This window comes from Sodiomyces alkalinus (assembly GCF_003711515.1).
Source record: "Sodiomyces alkalinus F11 unplaced genomic scaffold SODALscaffold_8, whole genome shotgun sequence".
Classification (NCBI taxonomy): Eukaryota; Fungi; Ascomycota; class Sordariomycetes; order Glomerellales; family Plectosphaerellaceae; genus Sodiomyces; species Sodiomyces alkalinus.
Window position 1 is genome coordinate 456,959 of NW_021167086.1, and position 14,030 is coordinate 470,988.

Below are 14,030 nucleotides of genomic sequence, written 5' to 3' on the forward strand. Positions count from 1 at the left end.
AAGCTAAGGGCCGTGATCGAGCAGTGTAAGTCCGAATCGACATCCCGCCGCTGCCGAAAATACGGACCACGGCCGAGCCAATCATAAGTGGTGTGTGAGGGCAGGTATTTTTGTGCATCACCCCGTCCATTTCACTATGTCTGTACAGTCGAAGTACTTGTGTCTATGGTAGTCCGACGGACGAATTTCAGCTCGGCAGGTGACGGAAACGTGAGTTTTCTCCCGAATTCTCCCGAATTCTCCCTTCTTCCATGTCCGCCAAAAAATCGTCGAGTTTGTCGATCTCGCACCAAGCAAAAAGAACAAAAACACGCCGAGTACGTATACTCCGTACAGTTTCCAGTTTGTTAGTTTGACCATTATCAATTGTGAGGCTGCAATTGTACTGGCTAGCCCCGCTATTATTTATTTTGCTGCTTCAGCAGTCGGTTCCCAATTCCCTGATTTTGGCCCAGGAAGCGGTTACCGATTTCTCTTCCGAGGCTCGGATAGCCGGACCCCCTCCCTTCACTGCCTACCCAGGTCTTAAATACCTAGGGCTGCACTTGGCTGAGTCTAGGGTTGGTTACTAACAATACGAACGACCTGAACTACCTTATGTTGCGAACGCGAGCGTTCCACGCGATACAGAGGGTCCTGACACCTGCCAGTAGAGTGGCGCCTCCTGTACCTGTACGTCTCCGACTCAACAACAACCACCCGGTTTTCACACAGAAGGCGGCCCCGGAACGGGCCAATCACTCCGCAACCCTGGCGGCACGCAACCAGTTAGGGACCGGGCCCTCAAACTGCCCTGCCCCTGCCCCTCCCCCTCCTTCTTCCCCAGCTCTGCTTGCATCATCGCAAAGACTTTCCTCCACCCGAGCGAATAATTTACATATTTCTTCTACTCCGTCCCAACGTACAGCTCAGATCACTCGCCATCTTTCTACAGCATCCCCTTCGTCGTCTTATTTCCCATCACATTACTCCTCCCAAGCATCAACCATGGCATCTCCTTATACCCTCCGTAAGGTCGGTGCTCCCTACACCCTGGAGCACCGCGTCTACATCGAGCAGGATGGCGTCCCCGTCTCGCCCTTCCACGACATTCCCCTCTACGCCAACAAGGAGCAGACCATCCTCAACATGGTCGTTGAGATCCCCCGCTGGACCAATGCTAAGCTCGAGGTAGGCACTGACGTCTCGTTTTTACGCGGCCTCCTTCTTTTTTTCCTTTTTTTCCCCCCTTTCTTTACCCCGCCACCGTCCGTCACTTTAAGGCCCTGAATTCATCCCGATCAGTGGCCCATATACGCATATCTGCGCCCAAAAAGAACTCAATTGACTAACCTGACTCTGTAGATCTCCAAAGACGAGCTCCTCAACCCCATCAAGCAGGATATCAAGAAGGGCAAGCTCCGATTTGTCCGCAACTGCTTCCCTCACAAGGGTTACCTCTGGAACTACGGCGCCTTCCCTCAGGTATGTATCCCCCCCCCCCCCCCCCCAAGCAGAAGGAAGGGGCAGGGACTGACATGCAGTTGTTAGACCTGGGAGGACCCTAACGTTATCCACCCCGAGACCAAGGCCAAGGGTGACAACGACCCCATCGACGTCTGCGAGATCGGCGAGCTCGTAGGTTACACTGGCCAGGTCAAGCAGGTCAAGGTTCTTGGCGTCATGGCCCTTCTTGACGAGGAGGAGACCGACTGGAAGGTCATCGTCATCGACATCAACGACCCCCTGGCTCCCAAGCTTAACGATATTGAGGATGTCGAGCGTCACCTCCCTGGCCTCCTGCGTGCCACCAATGAGTGGTTCCGCATCTACAAGATTCCCGATGGCAAGCCCGAGAACCAGTTCGCTTTCACCGGCGAGTGCAAGAACAAGAAGTATGGCTTCGTTCATTTACATGTACAAACTAATTACTTTGCTAACACTTTGCCGTCAAGGTACGCCATGGACGTCGTCCATGAGGCCGCCGAGGCCTGGGAGAGACTGATCACCGGCAAGACCCAGCCCGGTGGCATCTCAACGTGAGTAGTCGCCCTATGGTTCTGACATGGTTTTTGCAGCGTAGCACTAACTCTGTTATCTAGCACCAACCTGACGGTTGGCGAGTCCCAGAGCCGCGTCTCCCCTGACCAGCTCCCGCCCCTGCCCCCCAACGAGGACCTGCCCGCTGAGAAGATAGACTCTTCTATTGACAAGTGGTTCTTCATCAGCGGCGCGGCCAACTAGGAGAAGTTTATGGGAGGGTTGAATTTGGGGCACGTTTCTCCTGCTCGACAGCCCACTCCTCCTCCTCCTCCTCGGGTGACGATCCATTACGAGCCACAGGAGGAGAGTTTGGCAAGCGGGGCACGGCGACGCAATCCGAAGGAGTTTTAGTCGAATCTCCGTGGGAAATTTGCCAGTCGCGGCAAAGACGGCAATTCCGGGGCCAAATAATTGCGTAGTTGGCAGGTCTAAAGAAAGGGTCGAAAAGTCTCCAGGATAAACATTTTTTTGTGTCTCCCCAGTTTCCCCGTCTGCCATGGCAGCGAATGGACTCTTCCCATCGTCGCGGAGTCCTGAGACTACGTCCAGTATATGTATCGTTGTGTAAGGTAGCGTGCCCTGAAGGGTCAATTGGCAGTTTTGGTACACATACAAGCTGCTTGTATGGTACTGGCTACAAACCACCCCCAATATGGGTTATAATTGTTACCCCCTTAACCCAAACGCCGCTTCATGCTTGATCATGCCGGAGATAATAGTACAAGTGTGTGGTATTCTCGAACAAGCCCTTTGTCTAGCTTCTTTAACCGTCCGTCAAGTCGGCCTGCTTCTGCAGACCCCGCGAATGCCGGTCGACCTCCTCAATAAGTCCCTTGATTCCCATCTTGTCGCAGTCGAGCGTCATCTCCTTGCCGTCCTCTGCGCGCGAGAGAAGCCAGTTAGCGACTCGAGAACTTTCCAAAGAGCAAAACGCAAGCAGAGGTTAGCTGTACGACGTACTGAACTTGACATAGAGAGACGGCGTCTCCTTGGACGTCCTCGGTAGGAGGTCGGTGTTTATTACCAAGCCGTTTGCGCGCGCGTTGGGTGGGAGGAAGGAGAGGAAGAGGCGGGCGGACCGGGCGCTGGGGGAGAAAGGGTTGAAGCGGGTCCGGATCTCGGTCATGAATTTGATGATCATTGTGGGATGAGGGGCGCGGTTGGGCGCGACGGCTGCCTCGGCGGTTTGGTTGGGTTTTGTTGGATTGTGTTCGGGACGGGCAGAGAGACGTGAAGCTTAGAAGTTAGATCTTCTCTCCGTACATGCAAGGCGGCTTCCGAATGAGGCTAAGCCCCGGAGCTAGAGTCTAGATAATTGGGTGTGGCTTGATGCGGCGGTGGTGGCTCAAACGGGTACGTACCGGTATTCAAACACAGATGTCATGTCACTCGTACGGGTACGGGTACGTACCACTCCAGATTGGTATCCCGGCAGGGGCGGCCAGCTGGCTCTCTTTCACCGAGAACAGTGACACAACAAACCCATTCTCGCCATCCAAGACTAAGGTACTTGGATAACCGAAAGAAAAGGAAGAAGAAAGATGTCCTTGGAAGGGCTGCAGGAGCGCTTGACAGCTCTGCAAGAAACCACGACTCAGTTGAAGAACCTAATCGACCGATTGCAGAACATCAGATTTCAGCCAGGATCAGTGCCTCTGTCCGCGGACGAGGACAATGTCGCCACCGAGCTGAGTACCGAGATCATTCAGATCTTGCGCGAGGAGGATGAAGAATTAGAGCTCTTGGAGGAAGAGGTGGAGGACTTGAAGGGCGGACGACCCGGCAGCGAAGCAGAACATACCAAGATGAGGTTGAAGGATGGAGTCGAAAGGTTGAAGCAAGAGCTTAAAGGGTAAGTCCAGAGAAGAAAAACCCATCCAGGCGACCGGGCTTGTCTAACCGACTGCGCAGCTCTCGAGTGAACTTTAGAAAAGCCCAACTCTCCGCCAAACAAAGCCTCGCCCGAGCGCAAAAACTCGAACGGGAACTCCTTCTCCAGTCCTACTCCCAGCCCGCATCCATAGCAACGTCCCCATCCCTCGGTCCCTTGGACGACGCCGGAGACGCAGACGGCGCCTCGTCGATACCGCGACCGGAAACCGTCCGACAACAGCACCAGCACCAGCACCAGCACCAGCAGCAACAAACAGGGTTATCGGAGGAAGACCAGCAAGCGGTGGGCGCAAGCGGCAACGTGACGGCAGCGCTGCGGCGAACACACGACCTCATCGCGGCGGAGCTGGCGCGGAGCGAGTTCGCGCACCAGACGCTGAGCGAGTCGTCGGCCGCGCTGGCGAAGCTGGACGACTCGTACGGGTCGCTGGAGGGGATGCTGTCGCGGTCGCGGGACCTCCTGGGGACGCTGGTCAAGTCGCAGAAGAGCGACACGTGGTATCTCCAGACGGCGCTGTACATGCTCTTGGTCACGGGGGCGTGGCTCGTCTTCCGGAGGTTCCTGTATGGGCCTGTGTGGTGGCTTGTTTGGTTCCCCCTGCGGATGGTCTTTGGGATTCTCGTCGGGGGCGGGAAGGCGGTTGTTAGGCGGGGTGAGGGGGGGCCTGCGGGTGAATCGCCCGGTGTGGCTGTGCAAGAGGGCGGACGGGTGGAGGTGGAGGGCATCCCGGGAGAGGAGCTGCCTACGATTCAGGTTGGGGGCGCTGGTTCCGAGGCGGAGGAGAGCGGGCAGGCGGTCTTGGATGATATCGAGACCATTGTGGAGAGGGTCGGGAAAGTGGTGGATGAGGTGCCGGAACTTGGTGAGGGTGAGGAGGCGGAGACGGAGACGGAGACGGAGTGGGTGGATGGCCCGAGGGATGAGCTTTAGATTGATGTGAAAATAGTAGAAATAGCACGAAGACATGGATCAATGATAATGAACTGGGTATACCCGGAGTTGGGATATGCGCGGTCCCATACATTACAGCAGTTGTCTGTATAGAAACGAGTCGCTGCTTGAGTTGGTTGGTGCTATAATATCTGGCTAGATATTGCCCGATATTGATTTCCTCTATATTATCGACGGGGCAGGTGGTATTTGAGGGTTTGGTCTTCACCGAGCCTTCTCTGCCAAGATTTCTGTCGTTCTTTAACGGACCATCTCTATTCTAGCATCACCACCACGATGTATCTTCTTATTATGCGGGCTCTTTCCCCTTCTATATTAAACGACAACATGTCATTCGTTTCTCGGTTACTCGATCTGAGGCTGAGGAAAGAAGGAGGGAATTAGAAGAAGAAAAAGAAAAAGAAAGAAAGAAGAAAGAAAGAAAGAAGAAAGAAAGAAAGAAGAAAGAAAGAAAGAAGAAAGAAAGAAAGAAAAAAGGCAAACCCGGCAGTCTGGATCCCGTTGAGAACCACGACGAGAAGACGTCCCAACACTCGAGACGAGGTTCAACGTTTACTTCGCACTGAGAAGTGAAGTTGAGATGATCCGATCTTCCCGCTGGAAATGGGTTAGCCAGTATACTACCCGATATGGACAAAGCGTTGTGTATACGAAGTATTCGTACTTCGTACAACACTACGTACAACACTACGTACAACACTACGTACACGCAGTGCACCACGTCTCCATGCAGTCGTTGAACTTGAGTATCCCCAAAAGGGGCGAGCTAGGTACGGCAATTGCACACACGAAAGAATAGAATATCCCGGGTCACTATTTGCACCACGTAGTACGGCTTCTGGCGCCGAGTCGTTGTGTCGACTGGCGAAGTGGCTGTGGCTTCTAACCAGTCAACGAAGCCATGTCACCAACCGTCGAGCAACGGTCTGGACTACACGCTGCAGATGTTGGGCTTCTGCACTGAGTTCTCAGGTACAACGTACGTATGTAGGTACAGTGTACTCCGTCTGCGCCGTGCTACGGACTAGCGCGTCCAGTCGTGAGCTGCGCAGCTCTGTGGCGGCGGCGCAGCGAAACGACGCGTCGGTACGTACCCCTGTCTCCGTTCACTGCGTTTCTCATTGTCATGCGACCAGGGACTTGGCCGACTGACCACGCAGGGGTCCTTTGATGAATATGTACGATACGAATGGGTTTGTTCTGACTCGACGGTCTACCCAAGACAAACTCGGCGGATTTCTCGTGTTCACTAGCGGAGGGGGATGCTGGTTGGCTCAGGTTTAGGTATTAGCTCGACGCTACATTAAGGCACCCTACTAATCGATTCCCAGGGGGGGATAAAACAGGCCGCGTTCATCAGGCAAACCCAGTCGAGAGGCCGCCGGGAGACTCGGTTGGAAATACCAGACACCAGTTTTTGTTTTTTCTTACTGAGAAAGACATGTCCCTTGAAACTGGGTGTTCATCCGCCAAGGCCAGGAACAGACCATTCTGCAGAAGAAAAAGAAAGGACTGTACGCCACAACTAACAGGCATCCAACGTCCCTCCCCTCCCTCCCCTCCCCTCCCTCCCTAGTGAGAATGTGAAAGTCTTGGCTCGGCAAGGTGCAGCTATCCACCCCTGGTCCTCCCCGACCTTGCATGCCGACCAAAATCGGGGTTCCCCAGACAAACCCATCGCTTTAGATCAGCGTCGAGAATCAGTGCACTACGCGGAGCACAGGTGCCCCTGACCCTCAAGTGCTCCGTGCCCCCGTTCCCCCAGAGGAATAACATGACGAGGAACGAAGAAGTCTCAAATACATGTTGCCTCTGCCCAATCAACTCCATCAGTGGAAATTGCCAGAAGTTGGCACTGGACTGGGTACATAGCTCGCACGAAGGACAAAGCGGTGCATGGGCCTTGAAATGCTGAAAGGTACGAGCAGGGCTCGGGTTTAAACAAGAGCTGAGGAAACGACCCGCTGGTTCTATTTACTTCGAACATGGTATTACATGTACTTCGTATACTTCCAGGTTCCTAGCATCGGGCCATCCTCAACAGGCCTTACCAGCCTAAGGTAAGGTAGTCTGTTGTTCCGTGTCGTCAGCCACCCCGTGTTTGTTATTAAACTCCCCTCAAGCCCTCCCAGCCCATACACCGTCCTTCTCTTTCCCTCCTTCCCTCTTACCCCCCCTTCTCGCCGTGTAATCGCTTTGTTCCGACGTCCACTCGCTCACTCGCAAAGCTCTTCGATACCTTCACTTCGGCACTTCGTCTACTCTAATTCTCACACATCTTTGACCTTTCATCCTCTTAATACCACCCACTCCTTTTTCCGTTGCCCAACGTCCAAATACTCTACCTAATCGACACAATGCGCTTCCACACTGCTGCCCTCCTCGCCGGCGTCTTCGCCCTTGCCCAGGCCCAGGGCTCTGATACCCCCGACAACTCCGGCATCAGCATTCCCACCCCTACCGGCGTCGACCCCGCCACCAGCTCCATCGCCGCCAGGATCAACGCCTGCCTCAGCGAATGCGACGCAGCCGACGTCACCTGCCAGGCCGCCTGCGTTGCTGTAAGTCCATTCCTGTCGGGACTGACCGGGGAGATCTGTATAGGACAAAACAAATACTGACGGGACCCGTCATGCCCTCCCGCAATATAGGTCCCAGCTCCCAATGCCTCCCAGGTTGTCGCCCTGAACAACTGCGCCGCCGAGTGCGACCAGGGCAGCGGCTCCCCCGCCGACACCGAGGCCTACGCCCAGTGCGTCAGCATGTGCGTCACCGAGCACTTCTTCTCCGACGGCGTGGTCACCCCGCAGCCTACCAATGCCGCTGGCAACAATGACGACGACGACGACGAGACCGACGCCACCGGCACTGGCACTGGTGCCTCTCCTACCCAGACCGGCACTGACGCCTCTGGCGACGCCCAGGGCTCTGGTTCCCCGACCTCCGACGCGGATGCCGCTCAGGAGACCGGCGATGATGGCGACAGCGCCGCTCCCCACCTTGTTGGCTCTGTCTCCCTTGCCTTTGTTGGCCTCGCTGCTGCTTTCTTCTTGTAAATCGGAAGCTAGCGAGGTGAGGAAAACTCCATGTTTTTGTCGGGTGCTGGGACGATGACGGACTATGTGGTGACCTGTTGGAAGCAGATGTATATGGGTTATGTCTTGCAGCCTTATGCCGGGCTTGAATAACTGGCCGGTAATGGAATGGGATGATAATCGGTACGAGTATATGTTGAGCAAGCAGATCGTGGAGGAGTTGGACCCATCTACTACCATCTATTCATATCTAGCAGTAATCACTCTCGCGGAAGGAGATACAAGCTTGACAAGTCTTGTTGATGATTTTTTCTTTCTTTTTTTTTCTCGCTCTCGTCGACGTCGACGTCGCCGTCGTCTATATGCAAGGTAACTGGTATATTCTGGTGGCATGTCCCAACATAAAATGTTCTAGCTGCGTTTCGGGTTTACGACAGGAATATCGCTAAGCCAGGGGATGCCCAACTGCTTCATCTCGACGGCCAATTGGAATAAGTAGTCCAAGCTATTGAAAGGATGGTGCTGTTAGTCCTTGAGAGTCTGGGTGGGGGCGTCTGTTTATTCGAAGATAAAGTGAAGACTTTGGGGCTTAGTCCATTCTTTGCCCAAAAGTACTCGCGGAGCTTACCTCTCACACTGCGTCTTGGCCTTGTGGACGTTATCCCCCCACACGTAAACGCCGTGTCGACGGACAAGGACGGCGTAGGTATCCGGGTACTTATCCATGGCCTCCTCGAGGAACTCGGTCAGGTCCTCCTCGTGGGCGGTGTTCTCGATGACGGGGATGCGGAGGGTGTCGTGGTATCCGAGGTTGCCCTGCTTGCCGTACCCCTTGCCGAAGCCCTTGATCTGCTCGATGTTGTTGATCTCGAAGAGCTTGGGGTCGCCGCCGGCCGGGGTCGAGGTCTCGAGGATGAGGGTGACGAGGACGGCCCAGTGGGAGTGGGTGTGGATGCAGCAGCCGGCGCCGCGTTTGGTGAAGGCGGCGAGGAAGAGGGGGGTGCACTGCGAGGGCTTGTAGCAGGGCGGGGAGCGCAGGTAGGTGCGGTTCTTGAGGGTGGGTTCCTGGGCGGCGAGGGAGAGCACGTAGATGTCGGACGGTTTCATGAGCTCTTTTTGCACGCCTGAGGGGGCAATGTAGACGAGGTCACTGGGGAGAAGACGGGGAATGGTAAGCGCTGGTGGCCCTCTTTCGTCTCTTTACGTCGTTTTCCATCATGGATTTGTTTGCTTTACTCTTCACGGATGGAACAGCCGCCTCCTGTACCTGTTACCCAGCCAAGGGTCCAGAATTTTGCGCAGAGAGATGGAATGAGGTTTGCGGGGTGCTCGGGGTTGTCGGACGTGACCAGCTCGTCCGGGTTGTCGATTGCTTCTGCGCAACTCATCACGGACTATTGTTGGAGATGTGATGTCGGATGTAGGAGGGATTGAGATGACGACTACCTTAATGAACGGGTAGATGGCAAGATGCAGGCACAAAAGTAGACCTGGGCGCAACGTAGTCAGGTCAAGGAGTCGGAAGTCAATCGGTATAAGGTAGAGATGAGAAGAAGATGGTGCGTGTTGTTCAAACGTATCTTGATGGCTGGAGGGGTAGATCGATCATGGAGGGGTTCCAGGTTGCGATGTCGTGCTTGAACCTGTAACGACCTTGGTCTGGGCCTCTCGGGTCAGAGGTTGAGCGGTAAATTTGCCAACGAATAATAACGGTGCTACGAAGCATGTTCCTTCAGCTCCATCTTGGCTGGCTGGGTACTTCTTGCGAGACGCCCAGCGGGACCCATTGCCGTGTGTCAGTCGTACGTATGTATGTATCACTTATGCCGGCCGTGGAGGAATTGCGTTCTGTTAGACATGGTCATCTCCCAGATTGTCTTTGCATATTTATGTTTACGGACGAGGACAATCTTCTTCAAATACATCTTGAGGTTTTGTTCAGATAAACGCAGCGGTGGGCAAAGCAGCATATAAATGTCGGCATATCTGCATTACACTGTTCTTTGCGATGGTGGCTATAGGCCTGACTTCGCGTAAAAGCCACTGCTCTGGCCTATCAGCCGATAAGAAACACTCTTGTGGCTTATTAACGGAAACAGATTATACTTACTCTGGACCTATAACGACTCGGCGCTGTCCTGGAAACAAACGGTCCATAATTTCGTAACTCAACAGAACTTGTCAAGAATCAAGAATCTCCAAGATACCAATTGCGCAGAATAAGGTTAATTGGTAACAATTGCATGTTGTCCTAGTGAGTGGACTTAAAAGATTGCACATATTGAAACTGTTATCATACCGATATGGGTGTTCTTGGTGGATTTGGAGGTGGGTCAAACTGTCAGAGGGGTCAATTAGTGAGCCCCATACAATTAGAATTCTCCGTCGTTCACATGTTCTCATGGACTCTGCTGATATTCACTACTTTTGTTCATTCCAAAGCCAATACATGACTTTATCTACTAGCAGGATATATAAAGTAATTCTATGCCCGTTGTTATCTGAAATTGAGTATCTCACGCTTATTATTCCACGAATACTGTGTTCCTCTTTCAATTAAGTCCCTGGCAGCATAGAGAAGACAACGATACAAGTCGGAAGGAAGGTAGGGGGTGTAATTGACAAGGGTGTTATGGGTCACCCTGGGCTTGCATGGAAGCTCTTAGAAACACCAATCGCCACAGGAGGAAGGAGCAGGAAGAAAGACCCCTGTGTCAAGTGCACCTTACTCAGTAAGTCCATTGCCTAGCACAGTAAGCAACCCCCGCACACAGCCACTAGCAGCGCCTCCCCTCCCCGGGTACACCCCCTAGCCAGATCCCAATTCTAGGTGTTCTTCACCAGGAAGCTACGAAGTAATTGTGTCCGTGCTAGGATGAGCTTGTTCCTAGCATTAACCCCCCTCTAAAAAGGACACGTTGAACACAAGCTGTTGGCGTGACATTTGACACTAGAAAACCTAACCCTTCCCGCGCGTACCTTACTTTCCAACTTGGAAACCTTCTTTCTCTTGACCGGGAATCTCCTCATCTTTAGGAGCGCCGCATTGTCACCATCTTAACGGGAACCTTTTCTCTTTACTGGTCGATACGGGCAATTCGCGTGAGCGACGTATTGGCATTCTCCAATCTCCCCCTAGCTCTTCTTTGTGTTGTGTTTTCGTCCTCTCGACCGGGACCTAATCCACCATGAGGTTCAACGCTGCTGCTGCCGTCTCGGCCGCCGCCTTCCTGGCCGGCTCTGTCCGTGCCGACGATGCCCAGAAGGTCTTGAGCGAGGATAAGGAGGCAGCCACCTCATCCGCTCCTGAGCTCGCCACCTTCACTGTGAGTACCTCCCTCTGTTTTTATTTGCCCGACTGTCCTCTCCTCATCGAAATTAGACATCTGCTTTCGGAGGAGCTAACAGCAACGTTTACACTAGCCCACCAACATCAAAGCCGAGTTCCTCGAGCAGTTCACCGATGGCTGGGACGGCCGCTGGAAGGCCTCTCACGCCAAGAAGCAGACGCAGGGCGATGACGAGGAGGAGTGGGCTTACGTCGGCGAGTGGGCCGTAGAGGAGCCCAAGGTCTACAAGGCCGTCGAGGGCGATGCCGGTCTTGTTGTCAAGAACGCCGCCGCTCACCACGCCATCTCGGCCAAGTTTCCCAAGCCCGTCGACAACACCGACAAGACCCTCGTGGTCCAGTACGAGGTCAAGCTTCAGAGTATGTCTCTCTGTGCTATGGCCATCGGACGTGATTTCGAGATGGAGAGCTAATGGTTACGTGATGCACAGACGGCCTCGAATGCGGTGGTGCCTACATGAAGCTTCTCCGCGACAACGCTGCTCTCCACCAGGACGAGTTCAGCAATACCACGCCTTACGTTATCATGTTCGGACCGGACAAGTGCGGCCATACCAACAAGGTCCACTTCATCTTTAACCACAAGAACCCCAAGACGGGCGAGTACGAGGAGAAGCACCTGAAGACGCCTCCCACCGCCAAGATCGCCAAGACAACCCAGCTGTACACCCTCATCGTCAACCCCGACAACACCTTCGTCATCAAGCACAACGGCGACGAGGTCAAGTCGGGCTCCCTTCTGGAGGACTTCACCCCTTCGGTCAACCCCCCCCAGGAGATCGACGACCCCACCGACAGCAAGCCCGCTGACTGGGTTGATGAGGCGCGTATCACCGACCCCGAGGCCAAGAAGCCCGAGGACTGGGACGAGGATGCTCCCTATGAGATTGTCGATGAAGACGCCGACCTGCCCGAGGATTGGCTCGTGGATGAGCCCCTCACCATTCCCGATCCCGAGGCCGAGAAGCCTGAGGACTGGGATGACGAGGAGGATGGTGACTGGACCCCCCCCAGCGTCAGCAACCCCAAGTGCGCCGAAGTCTCCGGCTGCGGCCCCTGGCAGAAGCCCACGAAGCTCAACCCCGACTACAAGGGCAAGTGGGTCGCCCCCTTGATCGAAAACCCTGCCTACAAGGGTCCTTGGGCTCCTCGCAGGATCAAGAACCCCGACTTCTTCGAGGACAAGACCCCGGCCAACTTTGAGCCCATTGGAGCTGTAAGTTTGAGAAACAGACAACCCCCCGACTCGCCCCGATTCTTCTTTTCCACTGTGGCTAACGTGGAGATTGGTTAGATTGGCTTCGAAATCTGGACCATGCAGAACGACATCATGTTCGACAACATCTACATCGGCCACTCGGTTGAGGATGCCGAGAAGTTGGCCGAGGAGACCTTCAAGGCCAAGCATGCTATCGAGAAGGCGCTCGAGGAGGCTGAGAAGCCCAAGAGGAAGGAGGAGGAGGAGAAGCAGAAGCCCGCCTCTCCCAACGACCTCAAGTTCCTCGACGACCCCGTCCTCTACATCAAGGAGAAGGTCGACCTCTTCATCACCATTGCCCAGAAGGACCCCGTCGAGGCGATCCGGTTCGTCCCCGAGGTTGCTGGCGGCATTGGCGCCGTTCTGGTCACTCTGATCGCCATCATTGCCGGGCTCGCCAACCTGGGCGGTAGCGCGGCGCCGGCGGCCAAGAAGGTCGCTGGTGATGCGAAGGCGACCGCGAAGGAGGCGAAGGATAATGTCACCAAGGCGACTGGCGCGGAGACGACCAAGTCGGAGGCCACTAAGCGGACCAACAAGGGTCAGTCTTAGACGCGACACGATGTGGCGATGTATTTTTTTAGTTGCTTGGGAGGGGGTGTGGTGTGGTGGATGGGATGTGATGTTCGCGCAGCTCCGTCCGACCTTTGCAGGAAATGTACCCGGGGCCGACCTCACCGAGATGAGGAAGGGGAAGGACAGCATGCGAATCAAAGTATCCATAATACGTTGGTTTTTGTTTTTTTTACTGCCAGTTGATTGACTCCCTGGGATGATTCATTTGGTCACGGTGAACAGGAACAGGGCGAGAGGAGCTTGGCGCATGTATTTTAGGCGCGTCCCTAAAACGCAACCAAAAAATTGAGAGTTAGGGTTTTCAGGTTATCTTTTGTCTTCCTCTCTGTCCCGTCTTTGCCCTTTACGAAGTACGTACGCACCTTTGAATGTATCTGATCCACGTGTGGATGCTCCCAGTGCCTCCGTTGTACGGCGTTATGCTCTCGTTCGTATCGACTGATACGTTACGGATACAGACTCCAACATGACTTGGATAACAATCTAATTACCTTTGTCTTGACTATAACCTCACAGTAGAAACCGGAGCAAATTAAGTTGGCTTGATATTCTATTCCATTGGCGGGGCTTATCATTTTATCCGCCTATTATCCACTCAGATATTCGAGTTGTCTTTCACAGGTTCGGTTCCATTGATGCTAACAAATAATTACGATATGATGTTCGCGTAATCTTTTCCTTTGGGACTGGACGGGAGCCGACTACTGCATGGGCCGGTACCGGGACCGTATGCCCTCGGCATCCGACGGCATTAGGGGTTATGATTTACAGAAGGAGCCTGGCCAGTTACGTACCTGTAGGTAGTGGATGAACACTACCTTATTGGGAGGCGAAGGTCGCAAGGTACCCCCACAGAAGTACCACGAGGGTTGCGTTGTAGTCGGCTCTCCGCACTTCTACCTGCATTCTAGGCCGGGGATGGTAAAGAAGGTACATCGGGATACT

At 54.2% G+C, this 14,030-nt stretch overlaps 6 protein-coding genes across 6 annotated transcripts; 4 read left to right on the forward strand and 2 right to left on the reverse strand.

Moving 5' to 3' along the window:
• Positions 1-987: 987 nt before the first annotated feature.
• Positions 988-2,223, forward strand: SODALDRAFT_281651 (inorganic pyrophosphatase; the record flags this gene model as incomplete). The annotated part of the gene is made up of 5 exons (XM_028608298.1): positions 988-1,170; positions 1,345-1,464; positions 1,531-1,874; positions 1,935-2,018; positions 2,082-2,223. 5 exons carry the CDS (start codon positions 988-990, stop codon positions 2,221-2,223), a joined length of 873 nt encoding a protein of 290 aa, XP_028464619.1.
• A 562-nt stretch (positions 2,224-2,785) lies between these two features.
• Positions 2,786-3,163, reverse strand: SODALDRAFT_280854 (mitochondrial ribosomal protein L44; the record flags this gene model as incomplete). The annotated part of the gene is made up of 2 exons (XM_028608261.1): positions 2,786-2,901; positions 2,983-3,163. The coding sequence occupies 2 exons, from the start codon at positions 3,161-3,163 to the stop codon at positions 2,786-2,788; spliced, it is 297 nt and encodes a 98-aa protein (XP_028464620.1).
• Positions 3,164-3,487: 324 nt separating this feature from the next.
• On the forward strand, positions 3,488-5,006 carry SODALDRAFT_345494 (hypothetical protein; the record flags this gene model as incomplete). The annotated part of the gene is made up of 3 exons (XM_028613207.1): positions 3,488-3,874; positions 3,934-4,815; positions 4,961-5,006. The coding sequence occupies exons 1-3, from the start codon at positions 3,564-3,566 to the stop codon at positions 5,004-5,006; spliced, it is 1,239 nt and encodes a 412-aa protein (XP_028464621.1). The 5' UTR covers positions 3,488-3,563.
• Positions 5,007-6,842: 1,836 nt separating this feature from the next.
• On the forward strand, positions 6,843-8,313 carry SODALDRAFT_335016 (hypothetical protein). The gene is made up of 2 exons (XM_028612363.1): positions 6,843-7,428; positions 7,519-8,313. Exons 1-2 carry the CDS (start codon positions 7,225-7,227, stop codon positions 7,921-7,923), a joined length of 609 nt encoding a protein of 202 aa, XP_028464622.1. The 5' UTR covers positions 6,843-7,224; the 3' UTR covers positions 7,924-8,313.
• On the reverse strand, positions 8,230-9,523 carry SODALDRAFT_335018 (Methylthioribulose-1-phosphate dehydratase). The gene is made up of 3 exons (XM_028612364.1): positions 9,139-9,523; positions 8,531-9,052; positions 8,230-8,407 (listed from the first exon to the last, which is right to left on the reverse strand). The coding sequence occupies exons 1-3, from the start codon at positions 9,288-9,290 to the stop codon at positions 8,314-8,316; spliced, it is 768 nt and encodes a 255-aa protein (XP_028464623.1). The 5' UTR covers positions 9,291-9,523; the 3' UTR covers positions 8,230-8,313.
• Positions 9,524-11,090: 1,567 nt separating this feature from the next.
• Positions 11,091-13,061, forward strand: SODALDRAFT_281572 (putative calcium-binding protein precursor cnx1; the record flags this gene model as incomplete). Its single annotated transcript, XM_028608294.1, has 4 exons — positions 11,091-11,228; positions 11,326-11,611; positions 11,683-12,467; positions 12,546-13,061. The coding sequence occupies 4 exons, from the start codon at positions 11,091-11,093 to the stop codon at positions 13,059-13,061; spliced, it is 1,725 nt and encodes a 574-aa protein (XP_028464624.1).
• Between the last annotated feature and the right edge of the window lie 969 nt (positions 13,062-14,030).

Bases quoted from the DNA above. Each gene is read 5' to 3' on its own strand.
- SODALDRAFT_335016 (XM_028612363.1), top strand. From the start codon at position 7,225: ATGCGCTTCCACACTGCTGCCCTCCTCGCCGGCGTCTTCGCCCTTGCC. The intron at 7,429-7,518 runs GTAAGTCCATTC...CCCGCAATATAG, and splicing joins GCCAGGCCGCCTGCGTTGCT to GTCCCAGCTCCCAATGCCTC.
- SODALDRAFT_335018 (XM_028612364.1), bottom strand. From the start codon at position 9,290: ATGAGTTGCGCAGAAGCAATCGACAACCCGGACGAGCTGGTCACGTCC. The intron at 9,053-9,138 runs GTAAAGCAAACA...TCTTCTCCCCAG, and splicing joins GGCTGTTCCATCCGTGAAGA to TGACCTCGTCTACATTGCCC. The intron at 8,408-8,530 runs GTAAGCTCCGCG...TCCTTTCAATAG, and splicing joins GCCAAGACGCAGTGTGAGAG to CTTGGACTACTTATTCCAAT.